At 55.6% G+C, this 18996-nt stretch overlaps 1 protein-coding gene across 3 annotated transcripts in view; it reads right to left on the bottom strand.

The window, feature by feature from the left end:
- NECAB2 (N-terminal EF-hand calcium binding protein 2) overlaps positions 1-18996 on the bottom strand; it is a 122055-nt gene that overhangs the window by 895 nt on the left and 102164 nt on the right. For all 3 annotated transcript variants that reach the window (XM_068956106.1, XM_068956108.1, XM_068956109.1), the window contains 7 exons: positions 6948-7084; positions 1918-2036; positions 1659-1738; positions 1031-1087; positions 778-890; positions 546-623; positions 199-290 (listed from right to left, as the gene is read on the bottom strand). In XM_068956106.1, coding sequence (XP_068812207.1) covers positions 199-290; positions 546-623; positions 778-890; positions 1031-1087; positions 1659-1738; positions 1918-2036; positions 6948-7084 — 676 coding nt within the window. The remainder of the gene's footprint in view (positions 1-198; positions 291-545; positions 624-777; positions 891-1030; positions 1088-1658; positions 1739-1917; positions 2037-6947; positions 7085-18996) is intronic.

The following is an 18996-nucleotide window of genomic DNA, read 5'->3' as shown; positions in this document are numbered from 1 at the left end:
CGCAGGCCAGCTCCCCGCTGCCACGGGGGAGCCATCCAAAAGGCTGGGCAAGGCCCCGCAGCCCCCGTCCTGCGCTAGGCAGGGACCCCACGCGCTGGCTGACGGAAACATCTCTGGAGCTTCAGTCCCACTAACAGCCCCTTTTCCCCTTCCCCAGCTGCTCAGCGCCCGCACGTACGTGGCCGGCCCGGCTCCTACCTGGCACGGCGACGCTGGACACCGCCTCGGGCTGGCTCAGCGCGTCCACCTTCACGTGCTGGAAGCCCTTGCAGGCGGCGCTCTGCAGGTGCCTGCGGCCGAGGCGGGGAGCTGGTTACAACCTCGCGCCTCCCGGCCCCCCAATCTCCGTGCCGGGGCCGCTCGGGGGGCGGCCGTGACTGCCGGCAGCCCCGGAGCAACAGCTCCCGACCCAACAGCTCCTGCGCCCCGCAGCCGTCAGCCGGGGTCGGGGCCGGCGGTGGCGGGTCGGGGGGGGGGCCTCACCGCCGCCATCCCGGCCCCAGGAGCGCTGCCGCCCCGCGCGGGCTTGCGGGCGCCTCTCCTACCTCTTCCAGTCCTCTTCGGTCTCCCAGAACTCGTAGACGACGAAGGTGACGCCGTCCGGCAGCTTCACCGCGGTTACGCTGGTCGGAGACGGGAAGGCGCTGAGCGCTGCCGGCTCGGGGCAAGCCGGGGGCGCGGGGAAAGGGCTTTTGCTGACTGACTGAACCCCGCAGCCGGGGGGGGGGTACAGGGACACCCCACCACCCTCGCGGCCCCCACCCCGCCGCTACTCACTGGAAGCAGTCGCGCTGCCCGGCCACGCTCTTCAGGTACTGCTTCAGGGAGCTGCAAAACTCGCCCAGGTGCTTGTGCGCCACCGTCATCTCGTGCCGCACCAGCAGGAGGTACTGCCCGGCCGCGCGGGCGGACAGGAGGGCGTCAGGCCCCGCGCCGCCTTCGCGCCCCCCTCGCCTTCCCGCCGCCGCCAGGGCCTCCTCCAGCCGGCCGGCCGCGCCGCCGGAAGGGCCCTCTCCCCACCCCGACTCACCGCGCAAGCGGTGCTTTCGCCGTCGGACAGCCGCTGGTGCAGGTCGAACCAGAGAGTCTGGGAAAGGACAGGGGGAAAAAAAAACACCCCCCCACCCCCCCCACCCCGGGGTGAGCGAGGCGGGCTGAGGTCGGCGCGGCCCTGCCCCTCTCCTGCAGAGAGGGTGCCGGCGGCAAACTCAGCCCTGCTGCACGGGGAGGGCCGGGGGAGGCCGTCCCGCTCGGGGCGCCAGGCCGGGGCCGGGCCGAGGCGGCGGTGGCCGGGGAGCCCCGGCAGCGTCCTCCCGGCGCGGGGGGGAATCCCAGCCCGGCTCCCTTCCCCGCTCGCAGCCGCCACAACCGGACCACGCGGGACCCAACGTCGCCTTCGGTCCCTAGATGGAGTAAGGCAGCCTCAGCGAGAGACTTCGCCTTGGTTGGGGGCCGGGGGCCGGGGGGGGGGGTCCTCCCTTGTTGAAACAAGTCACCGTTACCCATTCCTGCATTCAGTAGCCGCTGTCAGCACCAGTGTCACCAGTACCATCGCTGGTGGGCACGGCCGGTCGGCCAAGCAGCCACGGACAGGTTTGCGCGACAGCCCCGCGAGCAGACCCCCCCCCCCCCCGAAACGCGCCCCAGCCCGCCTTTACCTTCTCCTCCAGCCGTCCGATCAGCTCGGCTAACCTGTTAATCTGCCCTTCCAGCCCTTCCTCCTTGGCGTCCGGAGACCCTGCGGCGAGCGGAGAAGCCGAGTGCCGCGGCGGGGGGCACGGCGCCCTCGGGGGGCTCCCCCGGCACGAGGGCCTGACCGAGTCCCGCCGCAGCGCCGGAGCGGAGCTGCGCCGCAGCGCAGCGCGCCCGCGTGCCAGCTTCCCTCCCGGCCTCAGCGGGCACGTCGGAGCCGCTTACCCGGCTGGAAGCTTTTCCTCTGCTCCTTGGGCACTGTCCGGCTGCTAGGAGAGTAGTTCGGCCCGGGGCTGTCGTACCAGGTGTCCATCAGCGCGTGGCCGGCTTTACCGTGCCAGTGCCTGCAACGGCAGAGCAGGCGCTTAGCGAGGGCAGAGCCGGGGCCCTCTGCTCGCGGGGAGAACCAGCCCCTTCTGCTGCCGGCCCGAGGACGGGGCTTTTTTAAAAAGACAAGAAATGGTCAGCTAGTAGGGCAAGGGGACGCTCCCCCAGACCCCCACACGGCTTTAGCATCGCCCTGATGTTGGAAGTGGGGCCAAATTAGAACAAAAATCGAGAGTCGGTTCCCATCAGTTGTCGCTTTAAAGCAAGGCAGACCATACCCATACCAAACGCGTGGTATTCGGCGCCGGTAGGCTGCGTGCGTTTCGCTTGGGCTGGTTTGGCAGTCGGAGAGCTTCGGTAACTAGCAGATGGGTGAAGCCCCCTCGTAGGGGCAGCGTGTGGACCGTGGGCGCCAGGATCCCGCCGCGGGAGCGGGGCAGCCTGATGGCACGAGCCGCTGCCACCAAACCGGGCAGGACCCCAGTTCTGTGTCGCAACGCGGCACGCAGCGGCCGAAACCTGCCTGCTTTGGGACCCCCCCCCCCCCCCCCCCGGTCCCCCTGGGCAGGACACGTACCCTCCCCGAGCCACAGTGAACGTTACACCTATCTCTCCATCCCTACTGCCCCTTCACTGCTCCGGCCACTCAGAAGCGGGTGCTGCTTTCCCACGAGCATCGCCAGGCAAAAGGGGGGGGGGGGCCGGTGGGCCTGATGGCCCCCCCCAATGACAAGCCCTGCGCTTTGCAATTTATGCCTTGTGAAAGAAAACACGGCGGCTCTTCTGCTGTCGCCCCAATGACAGTCCGCTGCCGCTTACAGCTCTCCAAGGACCTCGTGGCGGCTCGCAGCCTCCCATCTCGTGCTCTCGGAGGGAGGTGACAAGCAGACGTCCTGAGAGGTGGCACCCCAAGACAATGAGGCGAGAGCGGTGCTAAAAGGTCCGGGGGGGGCGAGGGGTGCGCACGTCCCTACGGCGTGTGCGATGAGCCCGCTGTCGGGCAGTGAATAATCCCCTGCCAATAGGCAGGAAATTATGCAAGAACAGACAGTGGTTTCTTTTTAATCACAGTTTAATGAGGTGTCTCCGGCTTGCGCTCCTTGCTCTCCCAGCGCTGCATTTTACAAGCCTCTAGTTCTGTGCTTTTTGGGCGTCTCTTTGTCTTTGTGCTGACAAGTGAGATAATTTGGCAGGGGGTGGAGGGATATTATCTCCATGAGAAAACAACCACAATACTCTTCATTATGTACAGGGCCCACCCATGGGTAAATATAAGAAAGCAAAGTCTTTCACCAGCTCTAATTGCTCCATCCGCAGTTGGACTCCCCATTGTTTTCCTCCCCATTGTTTCCAACCAGCCCTTACTCCTCCCATCTGTTTTGCCTTGTGCCTTACATGAGGGTTTGGGGCAGGCCAAAATGAGAAGAAACCAATGAGGGTCCATGAAGCCAACAGCCCTGCACCTAGGAAGGCTCCCGAGATGTTGTCCAAGCTGCCCAAGTCCATTCAGGTGTTGAATGTGCAGGCAAGGTCATTTTACTGCAAATAATTCTTAGCATCATTGATTTAGAGCTGCTTCATCTTGGCAACAGCGTGCGCAGGTCGCCTTGGGACTCAAGAGCCATACTGCAAGCCAAGTGTCTGCAAGAGCAGGCAAGGCCAGAAGCTTCTTTTTTCTTCTGCCCATCCTTGGCAAAGCCACTGGAGACAAGCTTGGGATAGGGCTGCATCCAGGGAGCTTTGGGGGTTTTTCAAATTTGTTTTTCTTTTTTGGTGGCTGCCTGGGAGGTGGCACGGAGGCAAGAGGGGGACATCCCACGGTGCACCGGCTGTGCGCCGGCCAGGAGGGTGCCCTGCTGCTGCAGCGTCTGCTTCAGCCAGGCCCAGAGGCAGCTGCAAAAGGAAAATCTCGGCAGCAGCACGGGATGGGAGAGGGAGAGAAGAGGCCCCTGTGCCCCTTCGGTTTGCGTCCTACGGGTGGGCTGGCCACGTATTGTGAAGGCCAAGATTGCTCTATGGGGCAGAGCCAGCTGGGGAAAGGAGAGAAACCCGAAACGTGAAGCCGGCCGTTCCTACCCTGCGGCCCAGGGAAGTGAGCGTGCTGCTGGATGACCGTCGGCTCTCCGGAGTCCCGGAGCCCAGGGCGCTCAGTGCATCCTCTCGGTTCCCTTTCAAACGCCGCTGCACTGCCGGCACTGCATCCCCGTGTCCCAAACACCAACGGCTCCCACGAGACCAGTTTGCTGCTCTGGCAGCCCGGATGTGTTTACTGAGGTTAAAACCCAAAGCACAGTGGACGCGTTGCTCCTCCTATTAAATGAAAGGTCGGCAGCCCGGCAAGCTGCTGCTTCTCCCCTCCGCTTGCATGATGCACGGCATTAGCTACAGTCTCCAGCCACCAGGTCAGGAAGGGGCTGTTCTCACTGAATGGCAAGATCTGCCTGTAACAAAACATTTCGGCACAGGCAGGTCTGCTTCTCCTGTGCTCATGTAGGAGGTAAAAAGGGAAGTGGGATTTAGCTGGCCCAGGTTTTGGCTAGGCTACAGGGGCGTGCTGCGCACTGGAAATCCAGGATGCCCCCAAATCCCAGGCAACAGGTACCCATGTAACTAAACGGCCAAAGGATTCAGAGATACAAAGCAGACAGGGTGGATTTCAAGGTTTTGCAAGGGCAAATAGCTACCTGGAAACACAAAAGGACCGTCCAGGGCGAGCTCGGCCCACTGATCCCCCCCCCCAGCAGCTAGGGGACAGTGCCCATTTATTTTTGGGGTATGTAGAGCATTTGCAAGTTGCTCAGAAGAGCCTGGCTATTGACAGATCTCCCTCAGCATTCAAATTGATCAAAAAGAGATGGGAAAAGCAACACAGAAAAGTTGCTCGCACTCCCCCCCCCCCCCGCTTTTGTCAAACGGCAGTTTCCACGGTTCTCCAGCTCAGGCTGAACGCTGCCCTATTTACAATACACGAGATGGTGCCCCGCTCCCATCTGCTGATCTGCAATGTATTGAAAATAATGCACTCTACAAGCACCCTTGCGACTTCCTGATTTTCAGATATGGCAGGAAACAGATTCTCTTCATGAGCATCTGATAGTCCCGAAACAGTTCCTATGGCAACGTGTCCTGGTTACAGTCAGTGATCTCGTTACTCCAGGGAGACGAGTGACATTTGAACAAGCAGGAAGGCTGGGCTGAGGTTTGGGCTACGGTTCTGGACGTCCCCGTACTTTTTAGCTCTGACTGCCTTTGAGAAAAGAAATCCTGAAACTCGTCTCCTCTGCCTTTTCCAAACTCAGAGCATGCCCTGGATGTGCGAAAGCCCCCAGCCGAGAGCGAAGGAGGTCAGTCGCCTCTGCTGGGAGCCCCGACTGTGCCGAGACGGAGCACAGGATACCCGTACCGATCCGTACTGCCACTGCCTGGGCTTTCAGCCTCCTTTTTGCCACTTCTCTGTGACCGTCTCCCATCCGGATCCTAGATATCAGCATTTTGTAAGAGCAGGGGTTACCGCAGTGGCACATAAACAGCATAGAGAGGAAGTCTGAAAACCTCCCAAAGCAGCTGCAGACCGCAAAGCCGCCTTGGCAATGCGGTGGGTGGGCTGGCTGCCAGCCTCGGTCGCAGCCGAAAAGTTTTGTGAGCGAATGAACTACGATGAGCTGATAACGGCGCTGAGCAAAGCTCAGTGGGGATCCTCAAGGGCAAAGGTGGAGGAGATGCCTGGTGCTGTCTCCTGGGTTGGAAACCCACCGGAGCATCTCCCCTTGCACGGCTCAGGGATGGAGAGGGGACCTGAGGCTGTGTGTTAGGGCCAGGGCAAGGAGGTCAGGACAGAGCAGCGGAGGAAAGCCCTGAGGGCGCTCGAGGAGGCCAGGCAGAGCAGCAAAGAGGAGGACGATGGTTTGGTGGTGCCACCAAAAGGCTTACAGTAGGTGCCAAAGGACCTGAGGCCCTGGGAGGAGGGAAAGGGGTGCAGGGAGGAGCGCTGAGATAAGACTAACCACGAGCAATCAAACAGCCCCAAATGTTGAGCTCAGAGGCACACCAGGAAAACACAGGTCACTGCATTTTATCGCCTTCGCCAGTTCAAGTGTGTGATAAAGGTGTCCCAAGGTCAACAGAGATGTGACACGTGCAAAGCAGAGAGGAAGGTGAGAGAAAAGCAGGATGAGATGTAGCTTCAGGCTCCTCCGACCTTCTTTTAAATCATTATTTGTTAATAAAAAAGACGGATAGAAATACTGTCCCGGCAGGCAAATGGCCAATATTACGCTTCTTCGCGAGCACTCCATCTTAGGTGCTCTCATTTGCTGCAACATTATTTCTTTTCTTACCAAAAGACGACCGTGACTATTCCACTTCCATGTCAGTAAAGCCAGCCACCACAGCCCAGCAGACAGAGCTGTGCAGCCCAGCGTCCTCAGGCCGTCCAATGGGCCGGCCACCATGGTGGGGATCGTGCCCTGGGCTCCCTCATCACTCCTGTACAGACACTCATCACGTGCAATTTCCCTCCCCTGACACGAGCCATGCTGATGGACACCAGAGCGGGGACCTGCCCCGATAGAGCCCGCTGGCCCTGGAGTCTGCAACCCTCAAGCAGCATCGGCCTGAGAGCACATGCAAAGCACAGGTCTAGCAGGGGCTATTTGGACCAAAACTTCTCAGTTTTTGGCATCTTCTGTCTTTTTGGCCTTTGCCTGTACAGCCCACCAATCTGAGCTTCCCATTGAGGTTCTTCGATCAACTTTTTGACAAAAATTTGTCCTACCAAAAGATGACCACAGAAGGATCAAAGCAGCATCTACCTCCTTCTTCCCCACCCTGGCAATAAAATAAAATGTGCAAGCCAGCTAAACGTGAAAAGGCAAGCTAAAAAGCAAGCAGGTTTGTCTGACGGCCAGAGGACAGGAGGCACCACAGACCTGGCCAGGTTGGTTTGCTCGTCGATGGCGTCGACAGCGCTCTCCACGGAGCTCAGCAGCGACTGGGTCTGGTTGGCCGTCTCCTTCAGCAGGAAGCGGGTCACAAACTGGTCCACGTTGCTGCCGCTTTCGTACACCTGCGAACGAAGACAGCGAGCCTGGTGAGCCCTCACGCTGCCGAGGGGACAGCCACATGCTCATGTCCCCACCGCCCCCAAAGGGCATGGAGCAGCCTCCTCTACCTGCTAGCCCTCCTTCCTCTCCTCTTCTCCTCCCCCCTGCCCGTCCGTGCCCGCAAGGAGCATGCAGAGCCTGCGTGCCCGCCCGCTGGGACAGATGCACCAGGGAAAGTGGTACTCCTGCAGGATCTGCTGCCTCCGCCAGAACGGGGAGCTGACGATGCTCCCCGTCCCCCCGAGCCTCAGCCGCACACGTGCAGTCACAGCCAGGCTGCAGACGCTGCAGAGCCTGGCCAAAGCTCGCCGCGTCGCAGGGCTCATGCAGGGTTTGCGGCTCCGGGGATGGCCCAGCAGTCCCCGCGGCCCGCAGGCTCTGCGTGAAGCCATCCGCCGGGCAGAGGGCTGGCACTGCACTGGCAGGCGTTCTTCTACCCAACCTCCTCCTTTTCATCTCTTCCCTTACATTTCCCTTTTTGATGTGCATGTTAGACATGAAAGCCTCTGGGAATGCAGAGGGTCTCACGGGAAGGACTCAAACATTATGGTTTCTTTATTTCTCAAATATTACAAACCTGCCGTCCCCGCTCTGAGCAGTGCTCCCACCAGCTGGCCTCCAGAGAAGAGGGGATGGCTGAGAGTGAAGCTTTAGAGGACACCAGACAATAAATGCCGCAGCCTCCTTCCCCAAGGGCTGCCGACACAAGCAGGGAAATGCTAATGCTGCAAAAGGGCACCGGCAGCTATCCTTGGGACCTGGCTAGCTTTAGCCCACCCTGGTTTTCTCAGGAACCCCAAAGCTGGCCTCGTCCAATTGCACAGGTCTATCCAGATACCCTTTTCCTTCCCTTTAACCTCCCAGGCTGTATTATGAGGTCTTCCTCTCCTGCACACTCTGTAATACAGATTGCTTTTTTGGAGACCTCCCAAAAAAAGCTTTGAGTGCAATCACTGCATTCACAGCAGCTCCAGAGCAGTGGGCTACCCACTGCTCGCACAGACAGCACATGGTCTCACAGTCTCTGTGGGCACCGAGGCCTGGAGGAGCCTTGCGAAAGCCTCGTGGGCTAGGTCCATAATCACCCAGCCATCCTGCTTTTATGGGGACACATGAATCAGAACCAAGACCCAGGAGCTACTGTACTGTACTGTACTGTGGACTAGAATAAGCACCCATGTCCACAGGCAGATAGGTTATCTGAAGGCACAGAGCAGCAAGAGACCACTCGCAAATGCCCAAAATATTCCCACAGGCTGAAGGTTATTACATGTGGTGTTGCAGGGGGCACTTTCAACCCCCAACCAGGAGGTGAACATGCCTTCACTTCCCGAGCCACCAGCTCCCAACAGCCCTCCCTCAGGTCCATAAGCGCCAGAAGATGCTCAAGGGCAGCTACATTTTTCACTTTTCCTCCTCGGGCTGCTGCTGGCCGAGCAGCGCTCCTGCCTTTTGGGATCCCATCTTTCATCTCCGTTCACTTCGCCCTTTAAGCTGCTCTCGCTTTAATCTGCTGCCCAGTCCGGCCCCAGCAGATGCGCTGCAAGCCAAGATGGCCCAACGGCAGGGCTGTTTGCTCTTGACTAGCTTCCAAGACATTTTTATTTAGCAGCAACATTTTCTAATTGAGGCACGTTGCAGCAAACATCTGTTCCCCAGTTTTGACTCACTCTCCATGAAGAAGCCACCCTCAACCTTCCCAGTCCTGCTTAGTACTCTTGAATATTTCTCCAGCATGCTATTAGCTGTACTGTTCCAAAAGGTCACCAGCACAGTTTCTTGCCAAGGTGCAAATGAGGCGTACAACACAGACTTGGGTCTCTGTCTGTGAAGCACGTAGCCGCTCCACTACCAATATCTTCAGCATTATCTGTGGGACAGACTTTTAAGGTATGTGATGGGAACAAGAGAAGTGGTCTCCTGCTGCCATCCCAAGCGTTTCCCAGCAGCTGCACGGCTCCCCCGTGCTCTTCCTGATCAGCTGCTTGCCAGTAGCATGTAGAGGCATGGGAGCTTGGCACAGGAGCAAGGAGACCCATGCATGCACCCAGCAAGCCGAGCGCACCCGCATAAGGCAGAGCCACTTCTCCGCTGACGCTACCACAGCCCGAGACTGAGCCTGCATCTTCCTGAGTCTCAGTATGTTGTCTCAGACTGCGTTCTCCAGCATAGCTTGGCAAGAGGGGCTGCAGGGAACGAGGCATGTGAGCACCTCTTTACCAGCTAATGCCTATGTTAGCTATCTTCAATGTGATCTTAAATTAAGCTTAAAAAGCTTCAGAAAGTTATTTAGTGCCTTAGTACACAACAGTGCAAACTACGCACCTAAGTAGCCCTTGGTCAACGTTATCTCAATGCTATTAAATGTCAAACTGCCTCTCTATCTCACAAGGAAAGACACTTCAGACACAGTCATCTTTCCTTCACCTACAGGCACTTATTAATTAGAACATGCTGTGCATAAACCAATTTTCCTCCTTCCCATATTACTGTGATGTGGAAAGCCAGTGTGGTCAACTCAATATTAAAGTAAAAGGGTTGTGATACAATTAACGCTGCTCTCGCTGAGCCAAAGGCACCTTTAGCCCAAGTGCAAAAGGCTACAGCAATCACTACCTGGCGCACACTGGAGACCACTGGTACATCTTACCAGTGATCTTGCACCAGTCATGCAAGACTGCCCTACGTCTGAGCGTGACCCACGGCGAGCCACGGCGATACCCCTCTGGTGAGGTGCTCTGAGACTGGAGCTGCTCAGTTGGAAGGATTATAGCCCTCAGCAAGGGCAAACAGCTTTCAGGAGAAATTGCTCCCTGCAGGTCCAAATAAGAAAAATCCTAATAATATTTCACCTTTAGGATTTTTTTCAGAACAGGGAGAAGAAGAAAGCTCTGACTAGTTCGGGACTCGAGATAGGACAGGGACCGACTACAAAGCAGAAATGCTTTCCACAAGAGGCACACTGCTTTCAGCTCCGGAGAAGCACAGAGCTTTTGTGAAGAAAGATGAGCTATCTGTGCTCCAAAGAGAGTTCGGTCCTGCCTTGATCACATCACAAGATGTTTTCAGAGAGGCTTGTCCCCACAGGATTGAAGGGGTGCAGGAGCAGGCCCTCAGTGAGGAAGTTACACCCCCATATTTCTGCACAACAGAAATATGTTCATTGAACAAAGGTCCATTGTTCATGGACCATTTCACAAGGAAATCCAACCCCTCCCATAAGAGTAAACACTTAAAAAAATGTTTTGCTAGTACAACCAGTCCACCTAACGGGCCCGGGGCCCTTGTTGCCCCAGCATAGCCTTGCCGTTCTCCTGCCAAAGGCACCAGCAGTGTCCTGGCCCTTCTCACCTCCAGTAAGCCACCAGCAGAGGCAGGACACCAGCCTCATCTGGACCAACAGCCAGAACGGCACCAGCCCAACCAGACCGACCCCAGCTCAAGTGGGCCACTGGCCAGACTGCATTTGGCTGAAGTTCGCCACTGAAGGCACCTATTTTAAGGCCAGAGCTACAAAATTTTTCAATGGGGGAAAAAAAAAAGCTCGTCTAAACCCAAGCTCCCCACCATCACTTTTTCTTCTCCTGGTAAAACGCCACAGACCCACTCTGACGCACTAGCATTTGCTCCGACCGCCTGCACAGGCAAACCCCAGGTCAAGCTATCCTTTCCCACGGCCCTCTGGGCAGCATGACACACACTTGGGCGCCAGCAGACACATGACGCTCCTATGTGACTTACAAGTTCTTGCTGCCGTGACATCCGGACAAATGCTCACAAGCTTCCTTGAGGAGGAGAGCTTACAAGAGCAGTGTCTGGAGGACAGGACAAATCCCTTCCCAAACTTCCCAAATGCTTTAGCCTTGCCTCCCAGCCTTGGCAAGCGCTGTTGCGCTTTCCGGGGACTCAGCTTAGCTCCAGCTCCGAGCAGGACCTTTAGGAAGGACAGAGCCGGCCCAAAGCAGGAGCTGAGCGCAGGCAACGCTGCGGGGGATCGATAGGACTGCTGACGATACTGAATGCCCAGCCCCGGTGTTAACCTGCATGGCTGGAGCTCGGGTGTAGGCTTTCTCCCTCCTTGATGCTAGAATTGATGCAGGGAGGCTTTGGGCAAAGCTCTTCCCTCCGAGCAGCAGAGCGCTGCCGCGAACGGCCGAACGCGGGACGCCGACAGCAAGGTGTCGCTCCTGAGGGTGCAGTTGAACGCACCTTTGCACAATTTGTGTGATCAAAGTTCCACGCGTGTAAACTGGGCTTGTTTTACAGCAAAGAGCTCAACGAAGGTCTATTGCCACAGCAACCAAAGCGGCTCTGAGGTAGCACAAGAACCGAGCAGGTCTTCAGTTGCTATTTTAAACCATAAAAGATGAACGCGCTGCAGAAAAGCGCTTTTGCAGTCGCGAAACTGGTCACACGGCTGATTGCTCACCTCCAAGTCAATCAGCAACTACAGACTTCTAGATGGCTCCTTGAGCTTGCATCCAGCCGGTGCGTCTTTTAATAAATTCTCCCAACAGAGAAAACCCTAATCTTAGCCACAGCCCTCTGGGGCATGCACACGCTGTTTAAAGGGTCTGCAGAGAAAGCTCTAACCAGCTTGACCCCCGACCAGACCCCCCCCCCCCCCAGACCTGAATCAAGGTTAAAAAGTCTTACTCCGGAAGGCGAAAGGGTTCCACTGTAGTTCAGGCTAATGCTGTTGAACTCATTGTGGACCTTGACTTTGGTGAACGAGAGATACAGATGAGCAATTTATCAGAAAATCCTAGATCTGAGGAAAACACAGAGAGACAGCGAGGCTGCCAACCGGTGCCAGCCCACGGCGGCACAATGCACTGCCGCAGCACGCGCCGAAGCAACAAGGGCTGCCTCAAAGCCAGGCAACCACGTCGCTACGATAACAGCGTCATCCCCGAAAAAAGAAACGCAGCCAGCAATTCACGGCTTTCCCACTGGCCTGCTTCTTGGGCCTGTTTCACAGGGCCCGCCGGGTTCAACAGCAGTTTGCCTCCCTCCTTGCTGCAAGTTGACGGGGAGCAGCTGCTGCTCAAGGGCCACCTCTGCTCAAGTAGAGGGGTTAAGGTTTGCCCGTAGCACTGAGACAAGCAGGCAAAGAGCAGCTACCAGTTACTCTGCCCGAGCAGATAAAAGAAGCAACTGCATAATCTGCAACTTTTAATCTTTACTCCTGACTCCGGCACCTCAGGTAACTTCTTGAGCCAGCCCCATATGTTTTGCACGTCTCGGCTCCCTAGCCTCACCAAGCGATTTGAGACTGCAACGCCATTCCTAAATTGTTCCAGTGCTTGGATTAAAAGGCAGTGGGAGTGATTTTACTCCTGGGCAGAGTCAGTCTTGAAAATGAGCTGGAAAGGCTCGGAAGAAGCCAAGTTCTTCCTCCAAATCCGCCCCGGTAAGCCATCTGTAAGCATGGAGGGCTGACAAATTCCCCAGAGGAAACCAGCATCCTCAGAGAGGCCAACGCAGAAAATGATCTCTTGATTTTGCATCTTAGAGAGGCAAAAAGCTGAGACTTGCTTCACTATCCTCCTTTCCTTCCATACACAGGGCTTCATGAGAACCAACCATTTGGCCCTAATAAGAGCAGTTCAGCAAAATTATGCTATGCAAAGTGCCAAAAAAAAATCCCTACTACCTCTGTTGCTGCCCTTCCTTGCTGCTGAGAAAAAGAGTTGATGTCCTCACATACGCCTTCAGCTGAGACGAGTGTATCAGTTTGTCCTGAAAAAGGACAGAGAAAGGCCTGTACTCAGAAGGTCGTGCGTTCACAATCGGCTGCTCGGGGAGCCAAACGCCCCTGCTCCGTTCCCGGCAGCCCCTTCTGACCAACATCACGCGCCCATGCAGCCAAACCCTCTGGTATTTCCAAGCAGAAATGTGTCAAATGGTGGTGGGAGACAGAAATGGGAACAAGAGCCTGACTCCTCTGCGGTGCTCGCTGGACCCCCCCTCTCGGCAGGAGGAGGCTTTTCGAGGCAGGCCCATGTTCAGAGCTGCCCGTTGCATCCTAGTCACTTTTCTGAGCAAAGTCAGCCAAAAGCCAAGACACAAGGTGGCATGGCTGAGTTTTACAGCTCTCTCAAAGTCTTCCAGGTCCAGGGCTCTGAAAGTCACCTCTCCCGCCAAGAGCTTTCACCTTGCGGCCTACAAGAGACTGAACATGGAGAAGGTATGCACAACTTTTTTGGATGTCCTGGTCTCCCCGCAAGGCTTCAGTTCAAGACCAGCTCTCTTCTCACAGCAATGCCACCAGCCCTGCCTGCTTGAACATGGAACGCCTCCTCCTTCCACCCAGACGGCCCGCAGTCTCCCCTCCGTCACAGCTGTGGTGTTTCTAGGGGTGGCACATGACGTGGCGACGATCGCCGGACGGTACAGCTGAAGAAAATTACCATGCCATGCCCATATTAATTATCTCCTGTAGCACCCGATCTGTACCTCACCGTGGAGTAATAAGCAGTATAAATTAAAAGAGGGGGCCAACTGCCTCCCCAGCAGGTCACTGTGGGGCGGGTGGCAAAGCCAGTGACCACAGCAGCTGCAGCCTGGGTTTCCCGTCTGAGGCCATCAGTGGCTGCCTGTAAATTAAAGCTCATTGGCACGATAACCCTTAACAGAGTGAGGAGATTGCTGACGCGAGATGAGCAGCATTGTCAAGCGAATAAAGCCCGCTCCCTTTAACAGCCTTCACTGGCAGACAAGGGGTGGGCTCGCGTTCAGGGGACGCAAAGGAAACGGGTGTCTCCACTGAGAGACTAGCCTGGCTCCAGCCACAGGCAACGCGATTATGTCAGGCCTGAATCTTCCCTGCCTTTCCCCAGCAGCTTTTTCCACGTCCCCCACGCGCGCTCAGACACACGCCGCGTCCAGCCCTCACCTCTATTTCGAGAAAGCCTGAACTTAAACCACGAGGCATCTAACTGGGCTTACACAGCTTGTGGGAGCAGGGGCAGGCAGAGAGACCAGCAGGATAGCAGACATCTAGGCACTGCTTTGCAGTTTCGCCATAACAGGGACGCAGCCTAATACGCCTGGTCCCAAGACACCAGTAAAACCAAGGTGAGACCAACCCCAACGTGCTCAGCGGCCAGGCTGCAATTGCAGCTGGTCCAGACAAGGCAGAAGCACTGGGACCCTCCTTGGGACCTTACTGTGTTTTGAGCCTTTCTCCAGACATGTCGTGTCACAGCTGGAGTCAGAGGCAAAGGCACAGTTTGGCATCAGCCCTCGCCTGGAGCGTCAGAGCGTGCTTTCCAGAGCTCTCAGGAGACCACCATGCTGCGGGCAGGGTGCTCTTTGACAGCTAGAAACTGCAGGGGTGCAACCAGGCCAATAATGAGGTCTTCAGTCTGCCAAAACGCAAAGAAACGCAAGAGAGAAAGACTGTGTGACAGCTTCCAAGCAAGACTGTGTGACAGCTTCCAAGCTTGGCAGCGTGGAGTTTGGTTTAGAAAAACGTTCCTGCCCCTTTTCCCTCTTGTCAGTGTTCAAGCAGAGAAACTATTCCCAGCTCTCTTGGTCCGGCAGAGAGGTCTGGAAATACAGCTCCTTGGGTGAACTGAAATAATCCAACGAGGCATGAAAAAGTCTCATGATTTTTAGAGCACCGATATCACCATCACCTGTGAACCCCACAGCAGCAGGCGGGACGCTATGAGCTGTGCCAGCGGTGGCTTTACGAAGGAAAACGGGACCTGTCTCTTACCGGCTGAACTGCAGCTCACGACAAGACAGCACAGACCCCTGGAAACGCTTTGCACCACTCTGACACAAGCGAGGCAGTCGCTCCCCTCTGAAAAACTTCATTTTAAACATGAAGTGTTAAAGGGCGATAGGGTGGGAGGAAGCCAGGCAGAGAAATGCTCTTCTCTGGGGCACCAGAGACCGGCAAGGGTCGAGCGCTCAGCTCGGTCCAGAGCCCGAGGGACTCCACTACCACCATCATTAAGCACAGTCAAGTCAGAGAGGAGGACAGACCACCACAGGGTTACCGAGGAAGAAGATTAGAAGAGATCTGTCAGAAAGCCAGGGAGGAGAGGGAGAGGGACCTTCCTGTCAGGGATCATTTAAGCTTAAAAATGAGCTATCGCTTCTGAGTTGTCTCCTTCCTCCCCAGATTGATGATAATGTTTGAAAACAAGGTCAGCCAGCTTAGCAAAACACATCTGCATTCTGGTTATTAATACTGAGGTTCATAATTCCCTGGAATAGAGCACAGCCTGCGTGAATGCAAGCGGCTGTGGTGACAGCGATCTCCGATACGAATGAGCCCAGAACGACAAACACGACGGAAAAATCTGCTCTGCCACGGCACGAGCGGTACGTATATCCTCATCGCAGCTGATGGAGACCATCTCCATCAAGGCTCATCTTGAAGAACCAAAGATAAATGTCGCCGTTGTGCTCCCCTTTGGGATTTTCCCAGATTTTATTAGAGGAGCAGAACAGCAGGTGCCTGGCCATGAAATCAAATGCTTACTGTGTTTTCTTGCCTGCTGCTGAGAGGGTTGCTGCTGTGCTTTGCACGCTAATCCTTACCCGCCGGGACACCAGTGCCACCAGCCTCCTGCACCTATACAACCCATCTATGCCTCCAGAGACGGGCAGAGGTGGCTGCCACCAAGGACTTCTTCTACAGAGGGACTGCAGGGTAAGGAGCGCACAGGGAAGGGGAGCCAGTTCTCCATTTCTCTCGCCACCATATAGACACAAAGACGGATCGGGAACGCGAGGCAGCAGGCTGTCCAGGATGTGCTAGCACAGCATCTGGCAAAACACTGCACGAGGCTCGCGCCGTGGGAGGCGCGGACACTGCCGCTACACAAATAAATAACAATAGAGCCAAGGAAGTGATGTGAAAACATTTGCTGAGCATTTGGATTGGGGGAAAAAAAATTGAAGGCATTCACAAATATCCCGGAATAGCTGGACAAATCTCTTTTCTATTCAGTCACACATAAATTGTTTACAATATACAAAATAACGTGTATTTTTTCTAAGCGCCTCTCACACACACACACACACACACACACACACACACACATTTCACATCTGAACAAGCCTGTACACACAGTGTATTAAATTCACTTTCAATGCAACTTGTCCTTTATCTTCTTCTACTGACAAGCTTTGCAACGACCTCCAGATTGGGCCAAACCCGCCCCTTTACCTAGATAATTATTTTATCACTTAATACATCTTCCCCTATTCACATTCTTGCTAAGGACGATATTAAATCGATAAATCTCCTCGACAAAGAGACATAATTGCATTTGGGATCTGCAATACTTTTTTAAGCTGTTTCCTCCCTCTGACTGCCGCTCCCCTCCCCAGGTTGCACCGTACACACGTAGTTGCGTGCAAAGGGGAGCCTGTGCATAATGAAGGCACGCATACATTAATCAGGCATTCAAATAGGCTTTGCTATAATTATAGTTTGATTAAATCACTGGCAACCCCCCCTCCTCCCCTGCTGATAAGCGTGCTGGATCTGCTTGCTGCTTCTGCGTCTCCCAAGGGGCCTCCACAGAGGAGCCGAGCGGGGCAAGAAGGCAGATAGGTCCCTCCTGGTGGACTTAACACAGACATCAGTGTCTCGGGGAAGTAGGAGCTGTCACTGTTAAACAGGGAGCTTTCCATGTTCCTTCGAGGGGCTGATTTGAATTTTCTTCTCTTAATTAAGAGCGTGATTTGCCCTGCTGAGCAGGCCTGTGGGATCCCACCAGAGGTGCTCGGAGGGGCTCAGCCCACCCTCCCGGCAGCCCTGGGTGCCCCGAACTGCGGAGTCGGTGCCCTACCCCGGCCCCTGCCCACCACGGGCCTGTCCCACCAAGGCTACTGAGCTCCCCTGCTCAAGCCGTGGCACCTCTCTGCTCATGGGGGCTTTCCCCAGTTAGAAGAACAAGACTTTTCAGTTCAGCAAGAGTCAGACACATTGTCACGGCAGTGACAAGCTAAACCGCAGTTTTCCTCGGCAGAAGTTAAACGCTGAGCTGGGCCCTTGATGCCTGTGAGATGCCAGGAGCACTGGGGAGGTGGAACGAGGAAAGGGGTGGACACGTCCTTCTAACGAAGCAACCCAGAAACCAACAGACGTCGGTTTCCTGGACGCTGAAATTCCCCGCCAGGGAAGCCGTGCAGCAGGACGGCACCGCCGCGGGCTCAGACGAGGAAAGAAGCACATCCAGCACGGAGAAGAGCCCCGGGGACGCAGCAGCCCTGAGAGTGCCCGTGAGAGTGGGAGCCTCAGATTTAAATCCGAGTGCCAGAGGTTGGACCCACCTTGAGAGGTGCCAGAGGTTGGACCCACCTTGAGAGGCTGCAGCAGGTGAGTTTCTCTTTCCTACCCGCTCCCAGTGCTGCTGCTAATTGAAAAGGTGGGCAGCAAATGCCTGGCACTTCATGGCTCGTCTGGAGGAGCTACTGTTGCAACATCACCATCATACTCGCATGCACCTGGACAGATTCATTCCCATAAGCATGTCCGACAGGCAGCTGCGCCCCTTGGGAAAGCTCGAGGGCAGGAGCAGCCAGCAAGCTCAAGCCTGAACTGAACCTGGTGCCAGGGAGGCAAAGCCTCTCTCCACTGAAGAAATCAGCATATTTTCTGAGGCTGACTGATAGCTCAGACATCGGGGCTGTCATTGAACACAAGAGCCTTGATGTAAATCCAGGGCTTTCACACTGATGCCAATATAAACTAGTCTCCCAGGCTTCCTTTGATAGAGAGTGGTAGAAAACCAAAAAGAAGGATGGGAGGGTTAAAGGAGAAAAAGGTTGGGAAAGGATTTCAGGTGCTCCTCTGCAAGGCCTGGCACCGGTGCTGGCAATCACACCGCTCTGCTGCAGTGCGGCAAAGTCACCCAAGGCTGGCAGGGCAGCAACCTCCCTGAGGAAGGGCACGACTCGCCAGGTCTCTCCCCAGGCCACTGCCCGCCCGCTCGGACCCGACGCACCATGGCAAAGTGGCTCCATCCTATTGCTATGGGGAGTAGGGATGTGAGTCGCTTGGGAGTATGGCAGAAGGAGGTTGGGTAGGACGAGAACCCCCCCCTGAAATCCATAGAGAGCTTCATAACACCGAATTTGCTCGGATTCTCTGTTTGCTTTTCCTCCCCTTTCTCTTCCCGAAGCCGACAGATGACACTTTTCTCGGCGCTCACCAAAGAGCTGGAGCAAGTGGGAGGGCCCAGCCTGCCTCCTTCACCTGGATACCTGCACCCATCGCAGGGAGGGCAAGCTAGAGAGCCTCCTTCTTACCACACATCTTTATCACAGAATCACCCCTGGCAAGTTTCCGCAGAGTCCTCCTCAAGCTACTCAATGCCTGCAAAGTCCAGCCATGGACTGGACCCGACACAGCTCCTCGTCTCAGCACCCAACCTCCAGCTTGCTTCCTGGCTGCTGCTCCATGCACTAATCCACTGCAAAGGCACAGGACCCCGCTGAGGATTATGCTGAAGACCAATTTCCCATTAATGTGCTTCCCTAGTAGAGATCTGCAGGGCTGCTGCATTGTCCTGTTCTCAGATATTCACCTATATCACTTACCAAATTCCCCGTGTTTCTTCAAAGCGCACGGCTGATTTTAAAACCCTTTTGGTGCTGTTGATCCCATGCTCTGTTTCCTTTCTGGAGCTATGAAGAACGCATCAGTGCTTTTACATTTCAATGCGTACATCAAATAAATTGAATAACATGCTGCTATTTTCCTCAAATGTTCCTCTGTTCTCCAAAGCTCTATGTTTTATCTCCTCTAAACACCATGAAACAAATTCTTAATCAATCCTTCTCATGTTGTGTCTTTATAGGTTGGTCTCCCTAACACGTAAGACTGTTCCCTTCCAAATATAGC

The sequence above is a fragment of the Struthio camelus genome, chromosome 10 (assembly GCF_040807025.1).
Source record: "Struthio camelus isolate bStrCam1 chromosome 10, bStrCam1.hap1, whole genome shotgun sequence".
NCBI classification, from domain to species: domain Eukaryota; kingdom Metazoa; phylum Chordata; class Aves; order Struthioniformes; family Struthionidae; genus Struthio; species Struthio camelus.
The sequence above is the reverse complement of the archived record's forward strand: the minus strand, read 5'-3'. Positions and strand labels throughout refer to the sequence as shown.